This window comes from Lissotriton helveticus, chromosome 5_1, assembly GCF_964261635.1.
Source record: "Lissotriton helveticus chromosome 5_1, aLisHel1.1, whole genome shotgun sequence".
Lineage (NCBI taxonomy): Eukaryota > Metazoa > Chordata > Amphibia > Caudata > Salamandridae > Lissotriton > Lissotriton helveticus.
In genome coordinates this window covers 5,768,906-5,796,902 of record NC_136065.1, presented here as the reverse complement: position 1 = coordinate 5,796,902, position 27,997 = coordinate 5,768,906, and the positions used below count along the sequence as shown (strand labels likewise).

At 48.5% G+C, this 27,997-nt stretch overlaps 1 protein-coding gene across 1 annotated transcript in view; it reads right to left on the bottom strand.

The window, feature by feature from the left end:
• The window catches only part of LOC144752887 (proteasome subunit beta type-9-like), a 118,751-nt gene that overhangs the window by 67,934 nt on the left and 22,820 nt on the right, over positions 1 to 27,997 (bottom strand). The window contains exon 2 of the mRNA XM_078640714.1: positions 11,409 to 11,540. Coding sequence (XP_078496840.1) covers positions 11,409 to 11,518 — 110 coding nt within the window. The 5' untranslated portion in view covers positions 11,519 to 11,540. The remainder of the gene's footprint in view (positions 1 to 11,408; positions 11,541 to 27,997) is intronic.

Genomic DNA, 27,997 nt, shown 5'->3' with positions numbered 1-27,997 from the left:
TCATGTAGAGAAGCCAGGTGAAAAAGGAAAGCAGGGGAAAGGTACTTATCAGTTCAAAAGCAAATCTATATCACAGACACTCTCAAGGAGCCTACCTGTCCGGCGGTACCTCACACCAGCGTCCGAGTCGGAGTGAAGGTAACCAGATCCTTTTTCGTGCGTCTATTTAAGCGCTGTACTAATTGATTAAGTGAATAATTGACTTCACATTTGCTTGCAAGAATGTGGCCGATCGTGCGCGAGTACCGCGCATTACGATCAAGCAGTGACCGGGACACTAGTCTGAGTAGCGCATGCGCAGTTAGTACGTCTTATCGCGCATGCGCCACAGACTAGTAAGCATTCTATCGCGCATGCGCAAAGGTACAATGATCCAACGAGCGCGTTATACAGCAAGATACAGGATAATAGCTGTATCTTCATTAAATAGACTATCGAATGGAAATCGAATTTGTTATTACCGCTTGGTGTTAAGCCGGTATACTATTGTTAAATGATTTTATCAAACAATAATGCCGAAATAGCGCCCAACACAGCCAAGTTTTTAGAGATGGACATGATTGGGATTTAAAATTTGAACATGCTGAACAACAAAATTACAGGATATCTGTGTCATGGCAGTATAGAGTATGGCTATGTATTATGAAATACAGCACTATTGCCATACCTGCGTCACTTGTTAATCAGATATATACAAGCCAGTATATTCAAACGTATATCTCTGTGTGGACACCTCAATGGATTGTTTATAGTGATGTCCACGGTATGTCATCATTTAAGCCCTTACTGTCACTTTTGAGATGAAAAATCCATTTTTGTTCTTTGACGAACAAAAATCTGGACACATCACTGATGTGAGGGGGGATGAAAGGATGTTCTAAAACGACCCACCTCATGTCCTCTGCTGTGTGTTTAGAGGTCAGGAAGTGGTTGGTCAGCCTCGTTGATTGTTTGCGGCACCTGGAAGATTTTCCCTCAGGGCCCGAGGATGATGGCTATTGAATAACAGCAGAGAGTTCCTGCGTGGCTCCTCAAAAAGCACACTAATTGTAACACCGACAAGGTCATATATATGATCACTTGTCCCTGTTCCCTAAGATATATTGGATACACCACCCGTAAAATAAAATTGAGGATTGGTGAACATAAAAGCACAATCAGGTGCCGCAAACAATCAACGAGGCTGACCAGCCACTTCCTGACCTCTAAACACACAGCAGAGGACATGAGGTGGGTCGTTTTAGACCATCCTTTCATCCCCCCTCACATGATGTGATGTGTCCAGATTTTTGTTCGTCAAAAATACAAAAATTGATTTTTCATCTCAAAAGTGACAGTAAGGGCTTAAATGATGACATACCGTGGACATCACTATAAACAATCCATTGAGGTGTCCACACAGAGATATACGTTTGAATATACTGGCTTGTATACATCTGATTAACAAGTGACACAGGTATGGCAATAGTGCTGTATTTCATAATACATAGCCATACTCTATACTGCCATGACACAGATACCCTGTAATTTTGTTGTTCAGCATGTTCAGATTTTAAATCCCAATCATGTCCATCTCTAAAAACTTGGCTGTGTTGGGCGCTACTTCGGCCTTATTGTTTGATAAAATCATTTAACAATAGTATACCGGCTTAACACCAAGCGGTAATAACAAATTCGATTTCCATTCGATAGTCTATTTAATGAAGATACAGCTATTATCCTGTATCTTGCTGTATAACGCGCTCGTTGGATCATTGTTCCTTTGCGCATGCGCGATAGAATGCTTACTAGTCCGTCGCGCATGCGCGATAAGACGTACTATCTGCGCATGCGCTACTCAGACTAGTGTCCCGGTCACTGCTTGATCGTAATGCGCGGTACTCGCGCACGATCGGCCACATTTTTGCAAGCAAATGTGAAGTCAATTATTCACTTAATCAATTAGTACAGCGCTTAAATAGACGCGCGAAAAAGGATCTGGTTACCTTCACTCCCACTCGGACGCTGGTGTGAGGTACCGCCGGACAGGTAGGCTCCTTGAGAGTGTCTGTGATATAGATTTGCTTTTGAGCTGATAAGTACCTTTCCCCTGCTTTCCTTTTTCACCTGGCTTCTCTACATGATAGTTTTCCTTTTTAACTTGGCTTCTCTACATGAGAGTCTACTGGAGATTATGATTTAGCACTGTCTCAATCAATAATTTTTCCAGTTTTTTCTTCTGAATTGTTGAATAAAAGCTATTTGGGTTCTTGATCAAACCCTGCCTTTCCATGCCTAGTTGTAGCCATTCCTGTTTGTTGAGGGTTAGTCTTTCTTTTATAAAACAACTGGCTTATGTTAGTAGATTATGGTAATGAGGGAGCAATGTATCTACACACCTCTGAAAAGTTTCTGAGGTTGTTTTCTCTTCATATTTCCATTTCCACTCTAACAGAGCGGGGCCTCATTTTTTCCCGAGCGGGTGCCGGACGAGGTAAGGTTACTTCCCACAAAACGCTGGGTAAGTAGTACATTGCAATAATGTCTTGTTCACTTGTATCAGAATAACCAGGAGAACCATGAGCCTTCTGGGCAGCGTTGAGAGTTCTCTTCGCTATGTTTGTGTTGTTGTGTTTTGTCTTTTTATCACCGAGGGACTATTACACATTAGTTCATTGTATGTTTTGTGCACTATCTTTTTTCTTACAGGATAGGACAAATGATAAAATTTCCACCAGCAAACATTGGGGATCCAAGTTCCTGGTAGGAGTAATTTAATGTGTCTCTGCACAATATGAGTATAATTATCCTCACGATTTATTCTCACATTTTTGTAAATACTTGTTTTGCAGTCGCTATTACTATCTGGTCCTGAAGAAAGCTGGACAGTTTGTCCCTTAGAGCTGAAACATGTTGACCCCACTGCACTGTGCCATTGTATAGTTATAATTTCAAACTATCAGGCGTTGTTTTAAACTTTGACACTAGGACAATACTTATTAAACACATTTTTTGCCCTAGTAGCCAATTTTAGTTTCCTATTTTCTCACTTTATTTTCACTAGCACTGCACACCATCTGAAATACACTGTGGTTAGAAAAGTATTTCGATAATCCATCTCAGCATCATTACTAGATGCATTGGGCGAGATTTGGATTTACCATTCGTATCCCACATGATGACATTCCGCCATAAGGGTGGGCTGATGGGAATTTTTCAACCTAGTGTCATTTCTTAATGTGGCTATATGGTCCCTCGGATTTCTAGTCTCAATACGACACACAAATAGTTCCTTGGACCAGACATCTCCTACTATTTTTCTAGTATATGTTGGGTTTTGAGATGTCGTGGTCGTTAAACAACCTTTTTTTGGCCCTTCTCCTTCTTTTTCTTAGTAGCTAGCTGTTAAGCCCCAATAGCCTTATGCGCTAGCATCATCACTCTCCTCTTGCTAACATTGTAACTCAAGCTTATTGCCACAAACTCAAAGCATTGGGAGCCAAAACAGGCAACCTCTATCCTACATACCTTCCTTTCTTTACCCCTCGTACTGCGGTCTTCTACATCACTGTGCATTTCTGTATCACTGTGCTTTATTTAGAAAATGTTTTTCCCTTTCTCTTATTTTGCATGGCTCGAACAAGGACATTTTGTAAAAGTTACATTGTGCGTTTTTAGTAACATTAATGGCGGGCGCAAATGCACTAAGCTAGTAAAGGGTGCAGTGCCACAAGCTATTACTATTTTTTTTTTTACAACTCTCATGCCTGCCTGGCTGCCCTTCTCATCTCAGCTCTGACCCCAAAGCTGGTCGTCCGCAACAAGGACTCAGGCCCTGCCCGCCCTCTCTTTTATTAAACACGGTCCCCCGTGATTTTCTTTTTTTACAACTCTCATGGCTGGCTGCCCTTTTCATCTCAGCTCTGACCCCAAAGCTGGTCGTCCGCTACAAGGACTCAGGCCCTGCCCGCCCTCTCTTCCCTATCCTGTGTCATCTCTCCGGATCACCAGGGGCTGCATTAGGCTACAACTCCACCATCCAACTCCACCCTCCAAATCCACCCTCCAACTCCACCCTCCAAAACCACCCTCCAAATCCAACTCCACTCCAACTCCACCCTCCAACTCCAGCCTCCGCCTCCAACTCCACCCTCCAACTCCAGCCTCCAACTCCACCCTCCAACTCCAGCCTCCAACTCCAGCCTCCAACTCCAGCCTCCAACTCCAACTCCAGCCTCCAACTCCAGCCTCCAACTCCAGCCTCCAACTCCAGCCTCCAACTCCAGCCTCCAACTCCAGCCTCCAACTCCACCCTCCAACTCCAGCCTCCAACTCCAGCCTCCAACTCCAGCCTCCAACTCCAGCCTCCAACTCCAGCCTCCAACTCCAGCCTCCAACTCCAGCCTCCAACTCCAGCCTCCAACTCCAGCCTCCAACTCCAGCCTCCAACTCCAACTCCACCCTCCAACTCCACCCTCCTGCTCCACCCAACTCCACCCTCCTGCTCCACCCAACTCCTCCAACTCCACCCTCCAACTCCACCCTCCAATTCCACCCTCCAATTCCACCCTCCAATTCCACCCTCCAACTCCACCCTCCAACTCCACCCTCCAACTCTACCCTCCAACTCCAAATCCACCCTCCAACTCCACCCTCCAACTCCACCCTCCAACTCCACCCTCCAACTCCACCCTCCAACTCCACCCTCCAACTCCAAATCGACCCTCCAACTCCACCCTCCAACTCCAACTCCAACTCCACCCTCCAACTCCAACTGCAACTCCACCTTCCAACTCTAACTGCAACTCCACCCTCCAACTCCACCCTCCAACTCCACCCTCCAACTCCACCCTCCAACTCCAATTGCAACTCCACCCTCCAACTCCAACTGCAACTCCACCCTCCAACTGCAACTGCAACTCCACCCTCCAACTCCACCCTCCAACTCCACCCTCCAACTCCACCCTCCAACTCCACCCTCCAACTCCACCCTCCAACTCCACCCTCCAACTCCAAATCCACCCTCCAACTCCAAATCCACCCTCCAACTCCACCCTCCAACTGCAACTCCACCCTCCAACTGCAACTCCACCCTCCAACTCCAGCATCCAACTCCAACTCCAGCCTCCAACTCCAGCCTCCAACTCCAGCCTCCAACTCCAGCCTCCAACTCCAACTCCAGCCTCCAACTCCAGCCTCCAACTCCAGCCTCCAACTCCAGCCTCCAACTCCAACTCCACCCTCCAACTCCAGCCTCCAACTCCAGCCTCCAACTCCAACTCCAGCCTCCAACTCCAGCCTCCAACTCCAACTCCACCCTCCAACTCCAGCCTCCAACTCCAACTCCACCTCCACCCTCCAACTCCAGCCTCCAACTCCACCCTCCAACTCCACCCTCCTGCTCCACCCAACTCCACCCTCCAACTCCACCCTCCTGCTCCACCCAACTCCACCCTCCTGCTCCACCCAACTCCTCCAACTCCACCCTCCTGCTCCACCCAACTCCTCCAACTCCACCCTCCAACTCCACCCTCCAACTCCACCCTCCAACTCCACCCTCCAACTCCACCCTCCAACTCCACCCTCCAACTCCAACTCAAACTCCACCCTCCAACTCCAACTCCACCCTCCAACTCCACCCTCCAACTCCAACTCCACCCTCCAACTCCACCCTCCAACTCCAAATCCACCCTCCAACTCCACCCTCCAACTCCACCCTCCAACTCCAACTCCACCCTCCAACTCCAACTCCACCCTCCAACTCCACCCTCCAACTCCACCCTCCACCCTCCAACTCCACCCTCCAACTCCACCCTCCACCCTCCAACTCCACCCTCCAACTCCACCCTCCAACTCCACCCTCCAACTCCACCCTCCAACTCCACCCTCCAGCTCCCCCTCCAGCTCCACCCAACTCCACCCTCCAACTCCACCCTCCAGCTCCACCCAACTCCACCCTCCTGCTCCACCCAACCCCTCCAACTCCACCCTCCAACTCCACCCTCCAACTCCAACTCAAACTCCACCCTCCAACTCCAACTCCACCCTCCAACTCCACCCTCCAACTCCAACTCCACCCTCCAACTCCACCCTCCAACTCCAATTCCACCCTCCAACTCCACCCTCCAACTCCACCCTCCAACTCCAACTCCAACTCCACCCTCCAACTCCACCCTCCAACTCCACCCTCCAACTCCACCCTCCACCCTCCAACTCCACCCTCCAACTCCACCCTCCAACTCCACCCTCCAACTCCACCCTCCAGCTCCCCCTCCAGCTCCACCCAACTCCACCCTCCAACTCCACCCTCCAGCTCCACCCAACTCCACCCTCCTGCTCCACCCAACCCCTCCAACTCCACCCTCCAACTCCACCCTCCAACTCCACCCTCCACCCTCCAACTCCACCCTCCAACTCCACCCTCCAACTCCACCCTCCAACTCCACCCTCCACCCTCCAACTCCACCCTCCAACTCCACCCTCCAACTCCACCCTCCAACTCCACCCTCCAACTCCACCCTCCAGCTCCCCCTCCAGCTCCACCCAACTCCACCCTCCAACTCCACCCTCCAGCTCCACCCAACTCCACCCTCCTGCTCCACCCAACCCCTCCAACTCCACCCTCCAACTCCACCCTCCAACTCCACCCTCCAACTCCAACTCAAACTCCACCCTCCAACTCCAACTCCACCCTCCAACTCCACCCTCCAACTCAAACTCAAACTCCACCCTCCAACTCCAACTCCACCCTCCAACTCCACCCTCCAACTCCAAATCCACCCTCCAACTCCACCCTCCAACTCCAAATCCACCCTCCAACTCCACCCTCCAACTCCAACTCCACCCTCCAACTCCACCCTCCAACTCCAACTCCACCCTCCAACTCCACCCTCCAACTCCACCCTCCAACTCCACCCTCCACCCTCCAACTCCACCCTCCAACCCCACCCTCCAACTCCACCCTCCAACTCCACCCTCCACCCTCCAACTCCACCCTCCAACTCCACCCTCCAACTCCACCCTCCAGCTCCACCCAACTCCACCCTCCAACTCCACCCTCCAGCTCCACCCAACTCCACCCTCCTGCTCCACCCAACCCCTCCACCTCCACCCTCCAACTCCACCCTCCAACTCCACCCTCCAACTCCACACTCCAACTCCACCCTCCAACTCCAACTTCCAACTCCACCCTCCACCCTCCAACTCCACCCTCCACCCTCCAACTCCACCCTCCAACTCCACCCTCCAACTCCACCCTCCAACTCCACCCTCCAACTCCACCCTCCAACTCCACCCTCCAACTCCACCCTCCAGCTCCACCCTCCAGCTCCACCCTCCAACTCCACCCTCCAACTCCAACTCCACCCTCCAACTCCACCCTCCAACTCCACCCTCCAACTCCACACTCCAACTCCACACTCCAACTCCACACTCCAACTCCACACTCCAACTCCACACTCCAACTCCACACTCCAACTCCACACTCCAACTCCACACTCCAACTCCACACTCCAACTCCACACTCCAACTCCACCCTCCAACTCCAAATCCACCCTCCAACTCCACCCTCCAGCTCCACCCAACTCCACCCTCCAACTCCAGCTCCACCCAACTCCACCCTCTGCTCCACCCAACCCCTCCAACTCCACCCTCCAACTCCACCCTCCAACTCCACCCTCCTGCTCCACCCAACCCCTCAAACACCACCCTCCAACTCCACCCTCCAACACCACCCTCCAACTCCACCCTCCAACTCCACCCTCCATCTCCACCCAACTCCACCCTCCAGCTCCACCCAACTCCACCCTCCAGCTCCACCCAACTCCACCCTCCAGCTCCACCCAACTCCACCCACCTGCTCCACCCAACCCCTCCAACTCCACCCTCCAGCTCCACCCAACTCCACCCTCCTGCTCCACCCAACCCCTCCAACTGCACCCTCCAGTTACACCCAACTCCACCCTCCTGCTCCACCCAACCCCTCCAACTCCACCCTCCAACTCCACCCTCCAACTCCACCCTCCTGCTCCACCCAACCCCTCCAACTCCACCCTCCAACTCCACCCTCCAACTCCACACTCCAACTCCACACTCCAACTCCACCCTCCAACTCCACCCTCCAACTCCACCCTCCAACTCCACCCTCCAACTCCACACTCCAACTCCACACTCCAACTCCACACTCCAACTCCAAATCCACCCTCCAACTCCACCCTCCAGCTCCACCCAACTCCACCCTCCAACTCCACCCTCCAGCTCCACCCAACTCCACCCTCCTGCTCCACCCAACCCCTCCAACTCCACCCTCCAACTCCACCCTCCAACTCCACCCTCCAACTCCACCCTCCAACTCCACCCTCCAACTCCATACTCCAACTCCACACTCCAACTCCACACTCCAACTCCACACTCCAACTCCACACTCCAACTCCACCTCCACACTCCAACTCCACACTCCAACTCCACACTCCAACTCCACACTCCAACTCCACACTCCAACTCCACACTCCAACTCCACACTCCAACTCCACACTCCAACTCCACACTCCAACCCCACACTCCAACCCCACACTCCTACCCCACACTCCAACCCCACACTCCAACCCCACACTCCAACCCCACACTCCACACTCCACACTCCACCTCCACCTCCACACACCAACTCCACCCACCAACTCCACCCTCCATCACTCAGGGGCACCACCACATCAATGGGGGACACCACCACATCACTGAGGGACACCAACGCATCACTCGGGGACACCGCCACATCACTCGGGGACACCACCACATCACTCGGGGACACCACCACATACATCACTCGGGGACACCACCACATCACTCGGGAACACCACCACATCACTCAGGGGCACCACCACATCACTCGGGGACACCACCACATCACTTGGGAACACCACCACATCACTTGGGAACACCACCACATCACTCGGGGACAGCACCACATCACTCAGGGGCACCACCACATCACTCAGGGGCACCACCACATCACTCAGCCCAACCACAGCATCACTCAGCACCACAACAGCACTGTCTTTGCTTGCTACCAACAAGCATTGCCATAGCCAATAGGACTCGCATTAGGAACGTGTAAGCTATTGGCTTTGTGAATAACAATGCTATTAATTTATATATTTTCAAAGTCAACACATATTTAAAAAATGTATCATTTACATTACCAATAGCTCACACTTACCTAATGCGAGACCTATTGCATTGCAAATGCTTGTTTACCCAAGTAGTGAATCTATGAGCAGTTATCTCCACATTGTCATCAGTTATACTTCTTGAAGGAAGTGTATCTAACAGGGTTCTTTCAAGCTTGTGTGTGTTTATCTTGCTCCATTATCTAAAATGTAGGGTCCCCGAGGGTGACGCTCTGGCTACTCTTTGTGAATGGAGTAGGCTGAAAAAAACACAGCCTTATGATCAGACCATAATAGGGGGGAGTATATCTCTGACAGCTAGGTAAGAATTATTTGAAAAAATCCCGTCCAGAGTATAGCCCGCTAAGTGGGTGGGAGCTTCAATTTTCTGGTCAAGGCCTAGAGACGCCAAGAGTTCTAACAAGTGGATGGTGTCGCTGTGCTTGTCGGTTTCTAGGTATACAGTAGCAAACTTAGTAAAAGATAGACCTTTAGTGTAATAGGCAGAAAATGCAATTCAATCCTATGGAAGGAAAACAGTTACATGCAGTACAGGTAAATACTTGACTCGTACATCCAGTCTTTGTGGGTTTGGACTAACACTGGGCAAGGGTCAGATCAAGGTAGGAACTGCACCATCAGCTGCACTAGGACAGCCAGGTACAGAGGTCACTGGGCCCAATGTTGGTCAATGGAGACTCAGGCACACACAGATTATCTGTTTGCAGGTAGGTACCCACGGATTGAGGGCAGAGGCTCCAGGGGTTAAAGCAAGCACAAGGGGGCCATAAGGCAGCACCAACCTTTCACCACTATGGGCAAGGGGCGGCGGGGGCAGCTGGGTGCAATCAGCGTCGGGCAACCAATTATTTTCAATGGGGAATCTTGGTCGCAAAAAGAGGCTGCAGGCTGAGACCAGGAGGCTGGATTAAGGTAACCACCAGCTGGGCAGGTAAGTTGAGATGTCGAAGGAGGGATGGGCACCATCGGCGGGGCTCCCCAATGTCGGGGGCTGAGGATGCAGGGGTGGCATTTGGTGTCGGATGTTCTTTACCTGAGCCGGTCGCGTCAGGGAGACTCTTCAAGATGAGGCTGCAGGCGTCCTCGTGAAGTCCAGACGAGGTCAGCCAATGCAGATCTCGAGGTCAGGAACACTGGAGGACTTCACTGGACAGGTGAGCCACTTAGACTCGGGCCGTGGGTGTCGGTGCAGAGTGGGCAGGGATTGCTTTTCCAGCTGGATCCGGAATCTTTGTAGTTTGATTCCTCTGGACAGAGCGCTGTCCTCCGGAGATCTGGCTTTGTTGAAGCATGAGCAGTCTTCCTTGGGTTCTGGAAGTCGCTGGCCACAGGACAGGTGTTGTCTTCTTTGCAGGGTCTTTGAGCAGGAGACAGGCCAGTGGGCTGGGGCCAAATGAGTAGTCGTCTTCAGGCTAGGCGGCACGGCGTCTTCTACCTCCTTTTCTTCTTAGGTTGCAGGAATCTCAGGATCAAGGTTATGGAGTTCCCCTAAATACTGAGGCATTGCAAGGTATTAGCCAATGGTCGACTTACCTGTAGGGTGGCTACTCTTTTTGCATGTACCCTTCCATTGGGGCGTGAGCATTCCCTGATCCTACTGGCTAAAGTCCTTCCATCCAACATGGAATATTTTCTAAGGAGGGGGTCACTTCAGCTCAGGACTTTATGAAGATTCATCATTGAATTAAAAAGCCACTATACTGTATCATCAAATGTTATACTTTCTGGTTTGCTCCATATGTACTATTCAGTTGATTATTGTCTTTATAATTCTGCATGTAGTTAACCTTTTGATTGACCATACAGTGTTTCCTGTGTTGACTATTTTTATAGGACATACAGCTTTGCCTGTTGTATGAGGTATTGGAAATTCATATATCTTTTTTCAAAACTGTTGATTTTTGTGATGTCATTGTATATTATAGGTTTATTCAAACAGACAAATACAATCAATTGTAGTTTGTTAAGTAATTTTGTATGAATATAAAGATTTTTAATGAGAATTGTGGTACTCTGAGTCTTCTTCTATCTTGTGTGGATAATGGTCTCGTATATTTATTAGACCAATTCTCACGTATGAAATTTGTCTTAAACAATTGTATTTTCCCTGCCCTGGGAACATTTATCAGTATCAGGGGGTCCTTATATTTACATTATGTTATTATGATAGACCCAGGAATGGAGAGGAAAAGTGCACATAGAAAAGACACAGCAGCGTCCCAGCACCTCCCCCTAACCTCTTACCTGTGCAGCTCCAGGTGATAGTTCACCATGTCGGCCATTTGCTGTGCGTCGGCCGCAGACCCCGAAAGGGCGCAGTAAATACGGTCATGAAGGGGGGCCAGCTTGTCCATCACTCGGTTCACCACTGACTCTCTGGGGAGGTATGGACGGAGAAGGGAAGAAAATGTTAGCACTTAGGGGGTTAAATGATGTTCATCTCCTCACCTGCACCCTCCTGCGTTACAAAGGGGCCTGTACCCCACCTCAGTTCTGACTTCTGGCACCCATCACCCCAAGATACAAACTGAGTATGGGTGCATCAAAGCGGGCAAAGAATCTAAGACTTACCACGCTTGCAGATCTATACCCAGAAATTAGTTCATTGCCTCCCTGCAGGCAGCAGACAGTGTGCCTCCAAATCTCTTAGACGCCATATTATATCATCATTTGAGAGCTATCTGCAGGGAACTGCGCAGCACATTTCTGGCCTGCCGCCCACTCTTGACCCTTTGGAAAACACATTAAACAATGAGTCACCCGCAAATTAATCACCCGATTATACACTCCATGCAACGTGAAGATTCAGTGACAAAGAGTGCGCAATAGAACTATTGAACTCAGAGTTGGGAAACTCACTCACAGAGGCGCAGTGGCAATATTGCTGCGTACAATTGGTATCACTATCTCCCAATTATAAATTACGATTGCTACACTTTAAGTTCATGCATCAGCTATATAGAACTACCCTGCAGTTTAAAAAAATGGGACTAAGATCAGATAGCCAGTGCTGGAAATTGTAAACTATCAGACGCCACGTTCCTCCACCTGGCATGTTACTGTTCACCGATAGCAGACTATTGGGACGAAGTATTTACACACAGCACGTGGCATTACCAGGGTAGACATATGCTGCACACCGTTGGTAGGCCTACTGGGGTACGTCAGGGAGGTCCCCTCGGCTACCCGATTGTGGAAATTGAAAATAATTGCCGTTAGCATGAGCTGAAGCCATCTTGTTTGTGGCATCCATTTTGTTAGCTATGTAATTCTTCCATCTTCAAGGTTGCTTGTCCTTCTATTCTGCTTGTGTCAGTACTAAGCCAAAGCAATGTACGTGCTGAGAAAAGGCCTGTAGCTGCTAGAATGCACCTGGCTAAAGATGTAACTGTCGACTATTTCTGGCTGCTGTAAGCAGTTCTGTTCCCTCTCCCACTTTGCTGACTAAGTGATCTCCCATCTGTCCATGTTTGTCAGTAGTTATGCCTGTGTATGCTTGTACATTCTATTTGTAACTACATACTTACTCTGCAACAAACTCTGTATATAAGCACCATGGTCTCTGTATTGAATGTACTACCTCAGGCAGCACTTGAGAGTTCTGTGTGGACGTGGTCCCACTCATGAGTGATTAATAAACTTGTCTGTTTGAATTCCAGCTTCAGTGCTAATCTCTATGGGCCCGATTAATAGAACTAACTGAAGACAAACAGCCAGATTCATCAATGTCCCGATTTGCGAGTCCTTAATAGCGATTATTAAGGAATCGCTATTAAAGTCTCGCAAAACGGGATTCATGTAGAAATCGCATGTAGGAAGGTGGCTACCTGACTATGGTTACCCCAGATTTTTTGCCTGTGTTTAGCTGGTTTTTGACTTAGTTGACCTGGTTCCCTGCTAATCAGGGCCCCAGGCCATCTGCTCTCTCTGTAAAATGGATTCCATGTACCCTAGGTACGTACCACAATTGGAAATGGACTCCTTGTCAGCCCCTGTATAAAGCACTATAGGTGCCCAGGGCATAGGGGCCACCAAGGCCTACCAGGGGCTGCAGCATATCTTTTGCCACCCCTGGCTGCTTCTTAAATTGACACAACTGGCTGATCACTCAGCTGGGGTAAGGTGGTGTAATCACCCCTTGCTTAGATATAGTATACCTATATCTAAACCTATATCTGGACACATATAAACCTGTGAGCCACTCCTATGGAAGGCCTCATCAATCCTGGAGGCAGAGTGCTTGGTTTTATGTGAGATGGAGCTCTAGCATGAGCTGAGCCTGTCTGCAGCCGTCGGGAACAACTCCCTAAGCTGTTTCAGGATAACGCCATACCATATACTCTTAAGTGCCTTATAATCCTCGCGGTTATATAGCAACTTTGGTTTGGCTTTATCAAAACATGTCGTGTAAGGTGTCATACGATTTGGAATACTATCCCCTCGCCAGTTCTGGCGACGGGGATAGCATTCCACCCCTCTAGAGGGGTAAGACATGTTACTTTACTTAAATGCGGTTAATTTCTAAAAAGGCCTTAGATCCACAAAATGGATGCCTCTGCCACAGACAAGAGTCTGACCCCCTGCAGCTGACCGAAACTCAGCCAAATGGGGCCTGGACAAAGGGTTTCCTGTCGCAGGGGGGGTGTTACCACCCTCCAGACAGGAGATAGTGGATTGTAGCAGGGAGGTTTGAAAGAAACCAGACACTGCTTGGGGCGCACAAGGCTGCCCCTTGCATAATCCGGCCAAACCGGTTCTGGGGCACTCCAGCCCTCGTGCCAGGGCGGCCTGGATCAAAGGAAAGGGGTGTATCCACCCCCTTCCTGGGTCCCACCCATAAGAGGGGACCTAGCAGGTAATCCAGCCCCCCAGATTCGAATAAGAGTGGGAGCAGTGCCAAGACACTTCAGATTATCCTGATGAAACATAAGAAACGAAACTCTGGACCCTTCGACATCCTACTCGACGTAGAAGCCCGAAGAATCTCCCTTGTGGTCAAGGAGTGACCACCCTGTGCAAACAGGCACCATCCAGCCATCGACGTCTGCTTTGTCGCAGTTCCCGCCGGAACTCGAGCGACAGAGATCGACGAGATCAAGCTTGCCTGTCTTCCAACAGCCCGATCCACAGTCCCTGCAGAGCTGAGACCCGTGGAGGCGACCGGAAGCGTGGGGCACGCCATCTTGAATTGACCACGAGACGCTGACCGTGCAGCCCACGAGTGACCCTCGAAGCTGTACACCGGGGTTTGAGAAGCCCCAACCCTGAGCCACTCTTGCACCGAAGTTCAGCCCTCCACACTCGACGAGTGCTGCGTGGGGCCCTTCTGCTCCATTTGGCTCAACGCGTTGGCCCGGTCACTTGCCAGCCGGCTAGTGGCCCCTGTGCCGACGAACTTTGAAATTCGACCTGTGAATCTGGTTGCTCCAGATCTGCACCAGCTCCCCTGAAAAGGAGCCCCCACTCTGACCCTCCTGGTCCGAGTGAGAAGCAATCTCCCGGTTCCGTGTGGATTGCTCTTGCCAAGTGTTGTTTGCTCCAAACTTGAAGCCGACTGCGCCGACGGTGAGAGCCCTCGTGGGACAGATCGTGACCTGCTCCTGGACGTCGCAGATGCCCCAGAGCCCACGTGACAGCGGAGAGAAGCTCCTCGACGACCACCTGATTGCGCCCGACATTGCCTGGTTCCGTCCTGGTTCTACCCTGGTCACTGCTGAGTGACCCAGACTCTGTCCCCTCTGCTTTCAGATACTTTTCGACTTGAGTCCACCCTTGGACTCCACCGGACACTTCTCTTTCACCCCGCCTGCAGCCCTTTCAGCTTCAAGCACCAAGACCCTGCGTGACGAAACCCGACTCAACTTCGACCCTGTGCACCCGCTTCCTGTGGGTGAGGTAACTTTGCTCCGCCGGTGTTCCCACACTGGTACACATCTCTAGGGTCTGTGTCTTAAGTTTTGTTCCTCTAGGTTCAGCGGAAGTGTCCTTAAACTTTAACTTTACAACTTTTACGCACCATTGGTTAACATTGGTGCATGCGTGCGCTTTCTGCACTGCACCCGAATCCCGCGGGCTTTTCCCGACTTCAGCACTGCTTGTCCTGACTGCTCCCAGCGATTCCCTAGGCCCTAGGCCTAACCACTGCTCGATTGGTATCTCTTATACCACTTGTTTAGTATATGGTTTGAGTGGCCCCCCGCCCTCATCCATAACTGTGCAACTTTGTATGTTTAAACTGTGCTTTTGATTTAACGCTTGTGCCCTTTTATTCATAAAGAATACTGGGGATTGTTTTTAGTAATAAATACATATATTTTTATAATATATACTTGTGTGGTGTCCTTTCATTTGATATTACAGGATTGTATGTGGTAAAACAGCTCGCTTAACACGACCTCTTAAGTTAAGCCTTTAGGCTGCTTAGTCCATGCTACCCCTAGGATAGCTTGTCTAATAAGGTTGACTTACAACCAGACACCATAAGGGATTGTTTGGTCTGATAACAGGTGGTTCCAGAATTGGAAACATCACCTATCAGGCCAACTTCTCACATTGGTGAGCAGCGGTGCGGATTTGAGCTTGCTGTTGTTTTACCATTGCAATCTTTTATCAAATTGAAAGATCACATCAAGTACCTCTAGGTACATATAAATCAAAAGCTTAGCATACTTAAGTTCTACTGAACTTAGTAGTTGTAGATTAAAGGGATTAGCACACCCTGACTACAACTCACTAGCAAGGTACAGTAGGGAAACACTTAGTGTAGGTAGGTGCATCACTTACACCACACTAGAGTCATGTCTGACACAGGAATAGCCTCAGGGTCTGCTCCTGTGACAGTTGACCTTACCAAGGCAACTTCCAGCTATGACAAATTAACCCGAAAGGACTTGATTGCCTTGTGCATCTCAAGAGGGTTAAAAAGGGGCAGAAGTCCCACCTGTCCTATCCTGATAGCCATTCTAGAACAGGATGACTTAGAGAAGGTGAATGAAGTTACCTTAGAGTCAGGAGATGGAGTGAACCCCCCTGTAACTGATACCACTCCAGAGGAGGAAGAAGGAGAGGAGGGGGAAGAGGACTCAGATGTAGAGGACCCAGAAGATCAGGATCAGAGGGGTAGCCAGGTCCTAGTTGCCAGGCTTAACCAGGCCAACTTAGACCTACTGGGAAATGGAGAGGGCCAGCACCTCCCCAGATCCCACCATATCATTCTCCCAGGCAACAGAAGAGTGAGATCTCCCTCAGGGGACTCTCATATTTCTAGTGCCTCAAGAGAATCTCAGAGAGGCATGACTGCTTCTCAAAAGCTAGAGCATAGGGCCAGAATGAGGGCTGTCAAACTCCAAATAGAGAGGGAGGAGGTAGCCTTGGCTCAAGCTAGACTTGCCTTGGCAAGAGAGCAAAAATTGTGTGGCTTAGATGCCACTGGTGGCAGCAATATTCCTAAAGAGAAACCCAGGTCCTATGATAGTAGAAACCTGACAAAGATTGTGCCCCCTACAAGGAAGGGGATGACATCCACAAGTGGATAACTGCTCTTGAGAGAGCCTGCATGGTACAGCAGGTTCCTGAGGAACAGTGGGCAGCAATCTTATGGTAGTCCTTTTCAGAGAAAGGGAGAGATAAGCTCCTCACTGTCAGACATGAGGATGCAAACAATTACAAAGTCCTGAAGAGTGTCCTAATAGATGGGTTTGGCTTAACCACTGAACAGTACAGGTTGAAGTTCAGAGACACCCAGAAGGCACAGACTCAGGACTGGACTGATTTTGTTGATTGTGCAACTAAGGCTCTGGAGGGTTGGCTACATGGCAGCAAAGTACATGACTTTACAGGATTGTATAATTTGATTATGAGGGAGCAGAACCTAAGTAATTGTCAGAACCAGCTCTTACACCAGCACCTGGTGGACTCTGATCTGACCTCTCCCCAAGAATTGGGAAAGAAGGCAGACAAGTGGGTCAGAACCAGGATTAGGCCTAAGAATCAGGACAGTAACCAGAAGAAGGAGTCTACCAAACCTCAAGATAAGGGTGGGGATAAAAATAAAGGAAAGACTTCCCCAGGGCCCCAAAACTCCAAGAATGGGGTGGGTCCCAAGACACTTCTTCAACAGAGAAAACGCCTTATTGTTATGCCTGTAAACAGGTTGGGCATTACAAAACAGACAACTGTTGTCCCAAGAATAACAATAAAGAAAATATACCTCCAAATCCAGCTTCAACACCTCCTGTTACTGTCAGCAGTAATCCCCCAGGAAGTGGAAGCACACCCAGGAATCTGGGTGGGTTTACTTTTGGAGCTCAGGTGGACCCTGGCCTATCCAGGTCCCCATCACCAAATAATCTTGTTTATGAGACTGGCATGGGGTTTGCCAACTTCTCTGATTGCCCAAATACCTTGAGCAAGTATAGACAAGAGCCCATCATCAATGGTTTGAAAGTTGAAGCTTTTAGAGACACAGGGGCTAGCATCACCATGGTGGCTGATGGTATAGTCCCCTCTAAGCAACTTTTACCTGGTGCCACATACCAGGTAACAAACATTGATGGCATCAAAACAAATCATCCCATGGCAGTAGTAAGTCTCAGCTGGGGAGGTGTCATTGGCCCAAAGAGAGTGGCAGTGTCATCAAACTTGCCTGTAGACTGCCTACTTGGTAATGATTTGGAAATCTCAGCCTGGGCTGAGGTTGAACAGGAAATCCATTCTAGAATGGTAAATTCCAATGGAAAGGTTAGTGGGGCTGTAATGGCTACAGCCCCAATCCAAGATGTCCTTCCTGAAAAGGTTGGTAGGGCTGAGAAACTCTCTGCCCCATCTTTAGCAAAAGCTCTTCCTGAACAGAATAGCAAAGCTGTTATGATAACAGCAGAAACCCAAACTGAGTCTCCTCCTGAAAAGGTTGGTGGGGCTGTGATGGCCACAGCCCAAACTCAAACTGATATGTGTGTTGTGAAACCTGAAATTATGGATAACTCCACACAAACTGAGAGCATGGAGGAGGAAGAGAAATCTCCCCCTCACCAGACTTTAGGACAGGATCAGCCTCCTCAGGGAACTGATCTTACCCCTGATGAAGGAACTGCCCCAGAGGTTGTTAGGCCTGGCCTGACAGAGCCTCTGATGGCGGTGGACCCTTCTCAGGTTGGACCCAGTCTGGAGCAGGTAACCTGCCCCTCTCTACCTTGCCTTAGCCAGCCCAGGGCTGCAGAGGACAAGAAGGACAGTGAGACCCAGAGGGCCCCCTGTCAAATAAAGCACCCCCATCAACAGATTAGGGGCACCAAAACTAGTAGCCCTAGTAAGGTGAAAACTTTAAAAACTCCTGAGGGAGCCCCCTTAAAAACAGTTAGGGACCTCCCACAGATGGATTCTGTTGGGCACAGCCAAACCTGGGACCCAAAGGGCCCAAACCTGAACTGTCCCTCCAGCAAGCCAAACAGAGGGACCCAGCCTCCAGCTTTAGGTAGCCAGAGGTTGACCCTGAGAGCACAGTGCAACTCAGTTAAAGTAAGAAAGGCACATATGGTGGAAGATAGTTGGAGGAAGCTGAGCCCTAAATTAGTGGAGCCTCACTTCAATACTCCATATTCAAACCAGCCTTTAACTTTGCATAAACACACCCAAGGTAGTGATTCCCTATGGTGGAGACCCTCTAATACCCCCAGGGTGAGGGACTGCTTAGTGGACCATGAGACAGGGGGTACCCATGCTAGTGCAGGTACTTCCTTATATGGCCACTCAGGCAATATAGGCTTACCTGGCCAAGGATAGCCTTATCTCCTTTCGTTTGGGGGGGGGGGGGGGTTGTGTAGGAAGGTGGCTACCTGACTATGGTTACCCCAGATTTTTTGCCTGTGTTTAGCTGGTTTTTGACTTAGTTGACCTGGTTTCCTGCTAATCAGGGCCCCAGGCCATCTGCTCTCTCTGTAAAATGGATTCCATGTACCCTAGGTACATACCACAATTGGAAATGGACTCCTTGTCAGCCCCTGTATAAAGCACTATAGGTGCCCAGGGCATAGGGGCCACCAAGGCCTACCAGGGGCTGCAGCATATCTTTTGCCACCCCTGGCTGGTTCTTAAATTGACACAACTGGCTGATCACTCAGCTGGGGTAAGGTGGTGTAATCACCCCTTGCTTAGATATAGTATACCTATATCTAAACCTATATCTGGACACATATAAACCTGTGAGCCATTCCTATGGAAGGCCTCATCAATCCTGGAGGCAGAGTGCTTGGTTTTATGTGAGATGGAGCTCTAGCATGAGCTGAGCCTGTCTGCAGCCGTCGGGAACAACTCCCTAAGCTGTTTCAGGATAACGCCATACCATATACTCTTAAGTGCCTTATAATCCTCGCGGTTATATAGCAACTTTGGTTTGGCTTTATCAAAACATGTCGTGTAAGGTGTCATACGATTTGGAATACTATCCCCTCGCCAGTTCTGGCGACGGGGATAGCATTCCACCCCTCTAGAGGGGTAAGACATGTTACTTTGCTTAAATGCGGTTAATTTCTAAAAAGGCCTTAGATCCACAAAATGAATGCCTCTGCCACAGACAAGAGTCTGACCCCCTGCAGCTGACCGAAACTCAGTCAAATGGGGCCTGGACAAAGGGTTTCCTGTCGCAGGGGGGTGTTACCACCCTCCAGACAGGAGATAGTGGATTGTAGCAGGGAGGTTTGAAAGAAACCAGACACTGCTTGGGGCGCACAAGGCTGCCCCTTGCATAATCCGGCCAAACCGGTTCTGGGGCACTCCAGCCCTCGTGCCAGGGCGGCCTGGATCAAAGGAAAGGGGTGTATCCACCCCCTTCCTGGGTCCCACCCATAGGAGGGGACCTAGCAGGTAATCCAGCCCCCCAGATTCGAATAAGAGTGGGAGCAGTGCCAAGACACTTCAGATTATCCTGATGAAACATAAGAAACGAAACTCTGGACCCTTCGACATCCTACTCGACGTAGAAGCCCGAAGAATCTCCCTTGTGGTCAAGGAGTGACCACCCTGTGCAAACAGGCACCATCCAGCCATCGACGTCTGCTTTGTCGCAGTTCCCACCGGAACTCGAGCAACAGAGATCGACGAGATCAAGCTTGCCTGTCTTCCAACAGCCCGATCCACAGTCCCTGCAGAGCTGAGACCCGTGGAGGCGACCGGAAGCGTGGGGCACGCCATCTTGAATTGACCACGAGACGCTGACCGTGCAACCCACGAGTGACCCTCGAAGCTGTACACCGGGGTTTGAAAAGCCCCAACCCTGAGCCACTCTTGCACCGAAGTTCAGTCCTCCACACTCGACGAGTGCTGCGCGGGGCCCTTCTGCTCCATTTGGCTCAACGCGTTGGCCCGGTCACTTGCCAGCCGGCTAGTGGCCCCTGTGCCGACGAACTTTGAAATTCGACCTGTGAATCTGGTTGCTCCAGATCTGCACCAGCTCCCCTGAAAAGGAGCCCCCACTCTGACCCTCCTGGTCCGAGTGAGAAGCAATCTCCCGGTTCCGCGTGGATTGCTCTTGCCAAGTGTTGTTTGCTCCAAACTTGAAGCCGACTGCGCCGACGGTGAGAGCCCTCGTGGGACAGATCGTGACCCGCTCCTGGACGTCGCAGATGCCCCAGAGCCCACCTGACAGCGGAGAGAAGCTCCTCGACGACCACCTGATTGCACCCGACATTGCCTGGTTCCGTCCTGGTTCCACCCTGGTCACTGCTGAGTGACCCAGACTCTGTCCCCTCTGCTTTCAGGTACTTTTCGACTTGAGTCCACCCTTGGACTCCACCGGACACTTCTCTTTCACCCCGCCTGCAGCCCATTCAGCTTCAAGCACCAAGAGCCTGCGTGACGAAACCCGACTCAACTTCGACCCTGTGCACCCGCTTCCTGTGGGTGAGGTAACTTTGCTCCGCCGGTGTTCCCACACTGGTACACATCTCTAGGGTCTGTGTCTTAAGTTTTGTTCCTCTAGGTTCAGCGGAAGTGTCCTTAAACTTTAACTTTACAACTTTTACGCACCATTGGTTAACATTGGTGCATGCGTGCGCTTTCTGCACTGCACCCGAATCCCGCGGGCTTTTCCCGACTTCAGCACTGCTTGTCCTGACTGCTCCCAGCGATTCCCTAGGCCCTAGGCCTAACCACTGCTCGATTGGTATCTCTTATACCACTTGTTTAGTATATGGTTTGAGTGGCCCCCCGCCCTCATCCATAATTGTGCAACTTTGTATGTTTAAACTGTGCTTTTGATTTAACGCTTGTGCCCCTTTATTCATAAAGAATACTGGGGATTGTTTTTAGTAATAAATACATATATTTTTATAATATATACTTGTGTGGTGTCCTTTCATTTGATATTACAGGATTGTATGTGGTAAAACAGCTCGCTTAACACGACCTCTTAAGTTAAGCCTTTAGGCTGCTTAGTCCATGCTACCCCTAGGATAGCTTGTCTAATAAGGTTGACTTACAACCAGACACCATAAGGGATTGTTTGGTCTGATAACAGGTGGTTCCAGAATTGGAAACATCACCTATCAGGCCAACTTCTTACATCGCAATATTATTTGCGATTTCTACAGCTTCCTTATTTGCGATTAGCAAATTGCTAATTGCAAAAAAGGAATGACTCCCCATTCATTCCTATGGGCCTAAAAGCCCATAGGAATGAATGGGGAGTCATTCCTTATTTGCGATTAGCAATTTGCTAATTGCAAATAAGGATGCGATTTCCAGGGTGCCAGGGGTGTCCAAAGGACACCCTGTAGCACCCCTGAAATGGCAATGTAGACTGATGTTGCGCACACACATGTCCAAAGGACATGTGTGTGTGTAATATACAACTTAGAAAAATGCATTAAAGTGCATTTTTCTAAGTTTTCGCTATTTACCACGAAGTCAGACTTCGCGATAAATAGCGGCCAAAAATAGAGATTTCGCAATTAAAAAATGGTTCATGAATTGCATTTAAGGAATCTCAAATAGAGATTCCTTAAATGAAATTCCTCGCAATTTAGCGATTTCGCAATTTGCGATTTTTGCATTTGGGGTGATGAATCCCAAATGCAAAAATTGTGCTCGCAAAGGGCCAGATTCTCAGAATCTGGCCCTTTGCGAGCCGATTTTCCATTGATGAATCTGGCTGATAATCCTAAACTTACTACCATTTTGGCATTCACAGAAGGCACTTACTCATTTCGGTGCTTACAGAAATTAGGAGTCCTAACTTTAGGACTCCTAAATGCCATCTGTGAATATTGAAAGTCTTAAAGTTAGGATTTTTCTCAGTTTAGGAGTCCTAAAGTATAACTTTACTACTCCTAAACTGAGGAAAATCCTAACTTTAAGACTTTCGGTATTCATTGAAGGCATTTAGGAGTCCTAAAGTTAGGACTCCTAACTTCTGTGAATACCGAAATGAGTAAGTGCCTTCTGTGAATACAAAATGGTAGTAAGTTTAGGATATTGTCTTAAGTTAGTTCTGTGAATCGGGCCCTATTTTATTGGTCTACGGACCCATGGACAAAGATAAGGGTGAACCCTGCACCGGTGTGCTTATTAAAAGGCACATTTCCACAGTTGGCACCCAACGTGGGACCTCATCGGAGACGCAGCAGTCCAAAGGATCTGTCTTGACGGAAGAGTGGAATTTTGCTGAGGAGACGTCCTGCATGAGGAGACCCTTGTCTTTGTAGCTGAAGTGATTTTTCCGGTTTTCTCGATTTGACCCTCCAGGAGGTCACCGGTCCCGACTGAGATATCCTTTGGCATTTTTTTTTTTCAGTGACCATTAGGTCGATCAAGAGCTTGGCAGTTGGAAGTTGGAGACTTTTGTTTGGTAAGGTCGCTGAAGCGGTACTCTTGCTTTGCTTGGGCAAGATTCTGGTTTTGTTTGTTTGAATCATCCTTTGCAAAAGATAAAGGCAGGTAATGTGGAGATTTGTGTCTACTTTTGAATATTTTGGAGACTTAATACTTTACAAAAACTTGGGGGCATGCCTGTTCCTAACACACTCCGTAGATTGTGTTGCTGTATTGGTGGTACCAAAATGGATTTAGAAAGAAGTCAGCCGGCTCCCCCAGAGGGGACACCTAACAGGCATATGTACATTAAATACAGTATTTCTTCCATAATGTGGAACAAATATACGAAAAAGGATCCTGATCTGCGATGGCCAGTGAATGGGTCATTTGATTTTAAAAAGATTCAGTATGTAGAGCAATGTTTGTTTAAATGTAAGAATAGACAAGATATGTTTGATTGTGTACCAATTTGGGAGAAAGAACTGCATGAGAGAGTAAGGAAAGAAGAAGTTATAGCAGAAAAAGAACAACGAAAAACGATATATCAAAAATCATTGGATTCGAAAAATAGGGAAATGAAGGATATAAAAGAAAATTAAGATAGGGAGCGTCGTTTAAAGGTAACTGGCCAGAACCCTATTAGGTGCCCCATTTATCCCATACTTAATAGACCTCAGGATGGTTCCACTTTGTTAGATCGACCTCCGCCTCCGTATAAGTCTCCCTCTGCCTCTGAGGATGATCTTTCTGAAGAAGAAAATTTTTCTTCAGATGAGACAGATACAGATAAGCAAGATGGGCGGCAGACTCGCTCTACTTCGACTACTGAAGGCAGGGCCACTCTTTGATCCGCTGCTCGTAAAGCAGCTCGTTGGAATGCCTCTGCTCCAGAACTCATAGCAATGGTTCAGCAGTGGAAAGATTTAGAGCTGTTATATTTTGTAGAGATGTACTTGAGAATTAATACTTAGTTTTAGAAAAGATTCTGATAATTTAGAGCCCTCTGCTTTAAATTCTGATTATAAACAATTAAGTGATGGCACCTTTCTTCTTTCATAGGTGCCTGATCTAATTAGGCGAGTGTTAAATTGCGAACTGACACGTTCCGTCTGCGATAGGAGAAAAAAGCAGCTAGCAAAGCTACAACTGAACAAACAGTCGTTCAGACCCCGGTGCGACAGGAAAGGAGCTTCAGGGACAGATAAAGACACTAGTGATACTGTAGTTACTGTGAAACCAATGTGCAAAGTTGCGCCTTTGAATGTTCCTCCAAAGGGTGCGGGAACAAGTGAGGATAAAACCTCAGATGAGGCAAAGGGATATTTTATTTATAATTGGGTCTATACCCCTTGGAGTAGAGCAGATGCTATGGCTCTTAAGGCTGCTCTACCTGATTCGCGGAAAAATCCGTCTGCTTTTTATGAAGAAATGGAAGGAATTATTAGCTCCTGCACTATGAACTTGTCAGATATCGATATGTTTTTTGGACTCATTTTGCCCCCCCCCCCTCCTGATATGTGGAGAACAATTCGGAACATAGAGGATAATGCAGCTTATGGTGATACTTGGGTGCATTTAAAGGAAATAGATGCGGCTAGAGAGCCTGCACAGAAACCGCAACAGGTGATATTAGATCTTTCCAAAGCTATTGTGACTAAGCTAAAAACTCTTACACCCCCTGAGAAAATAGATTGGACTCCGTTAGCGTCTTGTAAACAGAAAGCAGATGAGTCCGTTTCTGATTTCTTTATGCGATTTGAAGAGACATTTCATGAATTTAGTGAGCAGTCATTGACAGATGACATGGGTAAGCATCTGTTTGTCGACAAATTTGTTGCTAACATGTTGCCAGAAATAGCTAGTCGTCTAAAGGCCAGCGAGAGTTCATGGACTACGTCTTCCCCAGTCTCCCTTTTGACTATGGCCCAGTATTATGAGCATCAGGAATTGGAAGCAAAAGGCAAGGTGGATAAGAAGGTAAAGGATTTAAGGACGAAAGTTATGTGGGCTCAAGTCTATGGTCCTCCATTTAGAGGTGGTGGAAGAGGTGGACGTGCGATGTATCACCCTGGTGTACCCCCGTTCCCTCGAGCAACTATGTCTTCTGATCAGTGTGCTTATTGTAAGGAGATTGGACATTGGCGTTCTGAGTGCCCCCTTTTGAGAGCTCAGCAGTAACAGTGGGGTAGAGGAAGTATAGGAGGCCGCCCACGATACTCAGGAAATAGGGGAGGCATGGATAATCATACTAGATTTGAGGCAGTTGAACACCACCCAAATTCTTCTAAAACCTTTGATAGATGAAACCAATATCAAATGTCTGATTATTCGGCTGATGGTCTTAAGGATTCGGATTATGCATAGGAATGCTTAGGATGGGGTAAGGAACTGGTTGAGGTCCCAGTAGATCAGAAAGGGTCCCTATTTTGATGCAAACGTCTTGGGTCCTACTGATCAGTTTCTGGTTGATTCAGGAGCTACTCGTAGTGCTCTGTCTAAACAATTTGTTCCTAGGGCTTCCCTGTCTGGCACAATGATAACATCGATAGGATTCGATGGGACGCCTACACTTAGCCCACTGTGACACTTAGCCCACAGTGTCACAGCAACTTGCATTTAGTCTGGATAAATTCACTGCAGCATGTCCATTTCTGCTTTCCCCTAACACGCTGGATAACATTGTGGGTATCGATATGCTTAAACATTTCCGTGCTACAATACTTTGTTCCCCAGAAGGTGTACGTGTTATTTTAAATGATAACTATCCAATGGTTGAGAGGTCTTGTCTCATGAAAGAGGATGTTGCTCTGGCATCGCTACCTAGTACTTTGTGGGCTACATCAGATACCAATGTGGGACAAATGGTTATTCCACCAGTACATATTCAAGTGAAGGTAGGGGCTTTGTTGCCTCGACTGCCCCAATATAAAATATCTCAGGAAGGCGAAGAAGCATTAATACAAATTGTTCAGGATTTGATCAGAGTGGGGGTTGTGGAAGAAGTCCCTTACAATATCTGTAATAGTCCTATTCTTCCTATTTTCAAAAAAGACCCTGACACTAAAATGTATTGATTCATTATTGACTTACGAGAGGTCAACAAAATAGTGGTGCCCCAATACCAGGTAGTCTCTGACATCACAACACTTCCTCCTACTGCCACTACATTTAGTGTAATTGATTTAACACCTTGGCTGCTAGGGAGATTCCCCTCCTGTGCTGAAGACCATTATTTACCATTGTTCATGACAAGGTCAGCTCGTCATAAGCACACGACCAGTGTACTGCATGACGAGCTGAGCTCGTCATGAGCATGGAAGGGGTTAAAGAACACATTGTTCTCAATATCTATTCACCCTGACAGCCGTTATTTGTTCGGCTTCACTTTGAATAATCGATTCTTCAGGTTCTGTAGATCTCCACAAGGGTATACACAGAGTCCTAGCATTTATAGTCAGGCATTGAAAAGGTAGCTAGATTCTTTCACTGTGCCGAAAGGGGTGGCTCATATTTAATATGTCAATGGCATATTGTTGGCTGCTGATACCCCTGAACAGTGTGAAGAAGGTACACTGTTATTGCTATAATTCCTTGCCTCTCATCATCACAAAGTCTCTCGGAAGAAATTGCAGTATTGTAGACCGCAGGTTACCTACTTAGGTCACCTCCTGTCTAAGGAGGGACGTGCACTCACACCAGATCACATTCAAACTATTTTGGACACGCCTGTGCCCCGTACTCCGAAGGATGTTCGTGCATTGATTAGCCTTACTTCTTTCTGTAGGCAGTGGATCCCTAGTTTTTCTCACATTAATAAAACCTTGTTGGCCCCTTTGACTAAAGACACTCCGATGCCTCTCCCATGGGCCACTGAATGCCAGAATGCTTTTTAACAGTTACGTCATGCTCTTTGTTCTGTACCAGTATTAGGAATTCCAGACTACGCTAAGGCCTTCACACTCTATGTACACGAGAGGGATGGTTGCGCTCTCTCAGTTTTACCATAGACACACTTGATAAGCAACGTCCTTGTGCATATTTCTCAGCTGTCCTTGGTCCAGTTGCTCGGGAGTTGCCTGGGTGTTTTTGAGCATGGCAGCGATGGCAGTGTCCGAGCGGTGGCAGCGACGGCTGTGTCCATACGTCAGAGGTCAGAGTGAGGGAATAGTCTTGTCACATAGACTGCTTGTGCTAGTACCCCATTCAGCTGATGCTTTGTTAAATCAAACGAACAACATTTGACTGGTGCCCGTTTGACAGGCTATGAATTGACACTTTTGGCTCCTCATATCACACTGAAAAGAGGTTTGACTCAGAATCCTGCTACATTATTGCCATTTCCAGCTACTCAGTCTCAGTCACAAGAGTTACATGACTGTATATCCCTTACTGAAGAACAAACAAAGAGTTGTGTTGACCTACAAGATACACCTCTTTCTAGTGTTGATGGGGAATTGTGGGTTGATGGGTCCTGCCTGAAGTTGCCTGATGGTACTACATCTGCTGCTTATGCAATTACAACATTTCAGACAGTAGTTGACAGCTCGCATCCCACAGAAGTCAGCTCAAGCAGCTGAGTTGATAGCACTGACAAGAGCATGTGAGCTTAGCACAGATTTGCTTGTTAACATTTACACTGATAGTCAATATGCTTTCGGAGTAGCTCATGATTTTGGGCAACTCTGGAAAGAAAGAGGCTTTTTCACTTCACATGGGACACAAATAGTGCATGGGGAATTGGTACATAATCTCTTTACTGCCTTGACATATCCTAAAAAATGGCAATTGTTAAGTGTAGCACACACAGGAAAGTGACTGGTAAAATAGGAGCAGGCACTGCCTTTGCAGACTACACAGCTCATGAGACTGCAATGCAGTGATGTACTACACCTATGTATGTAGTTAAGTCACAGGCTGAGGGTTGGTATGACGCCAGGCAAGAGGTGCTGGACATGCAACGATCTGCTTCTGTTGAAGAATTAGACCCAGGGTCCAAGGAGGGAGCATTGGACAATGAGGGCTGTTGG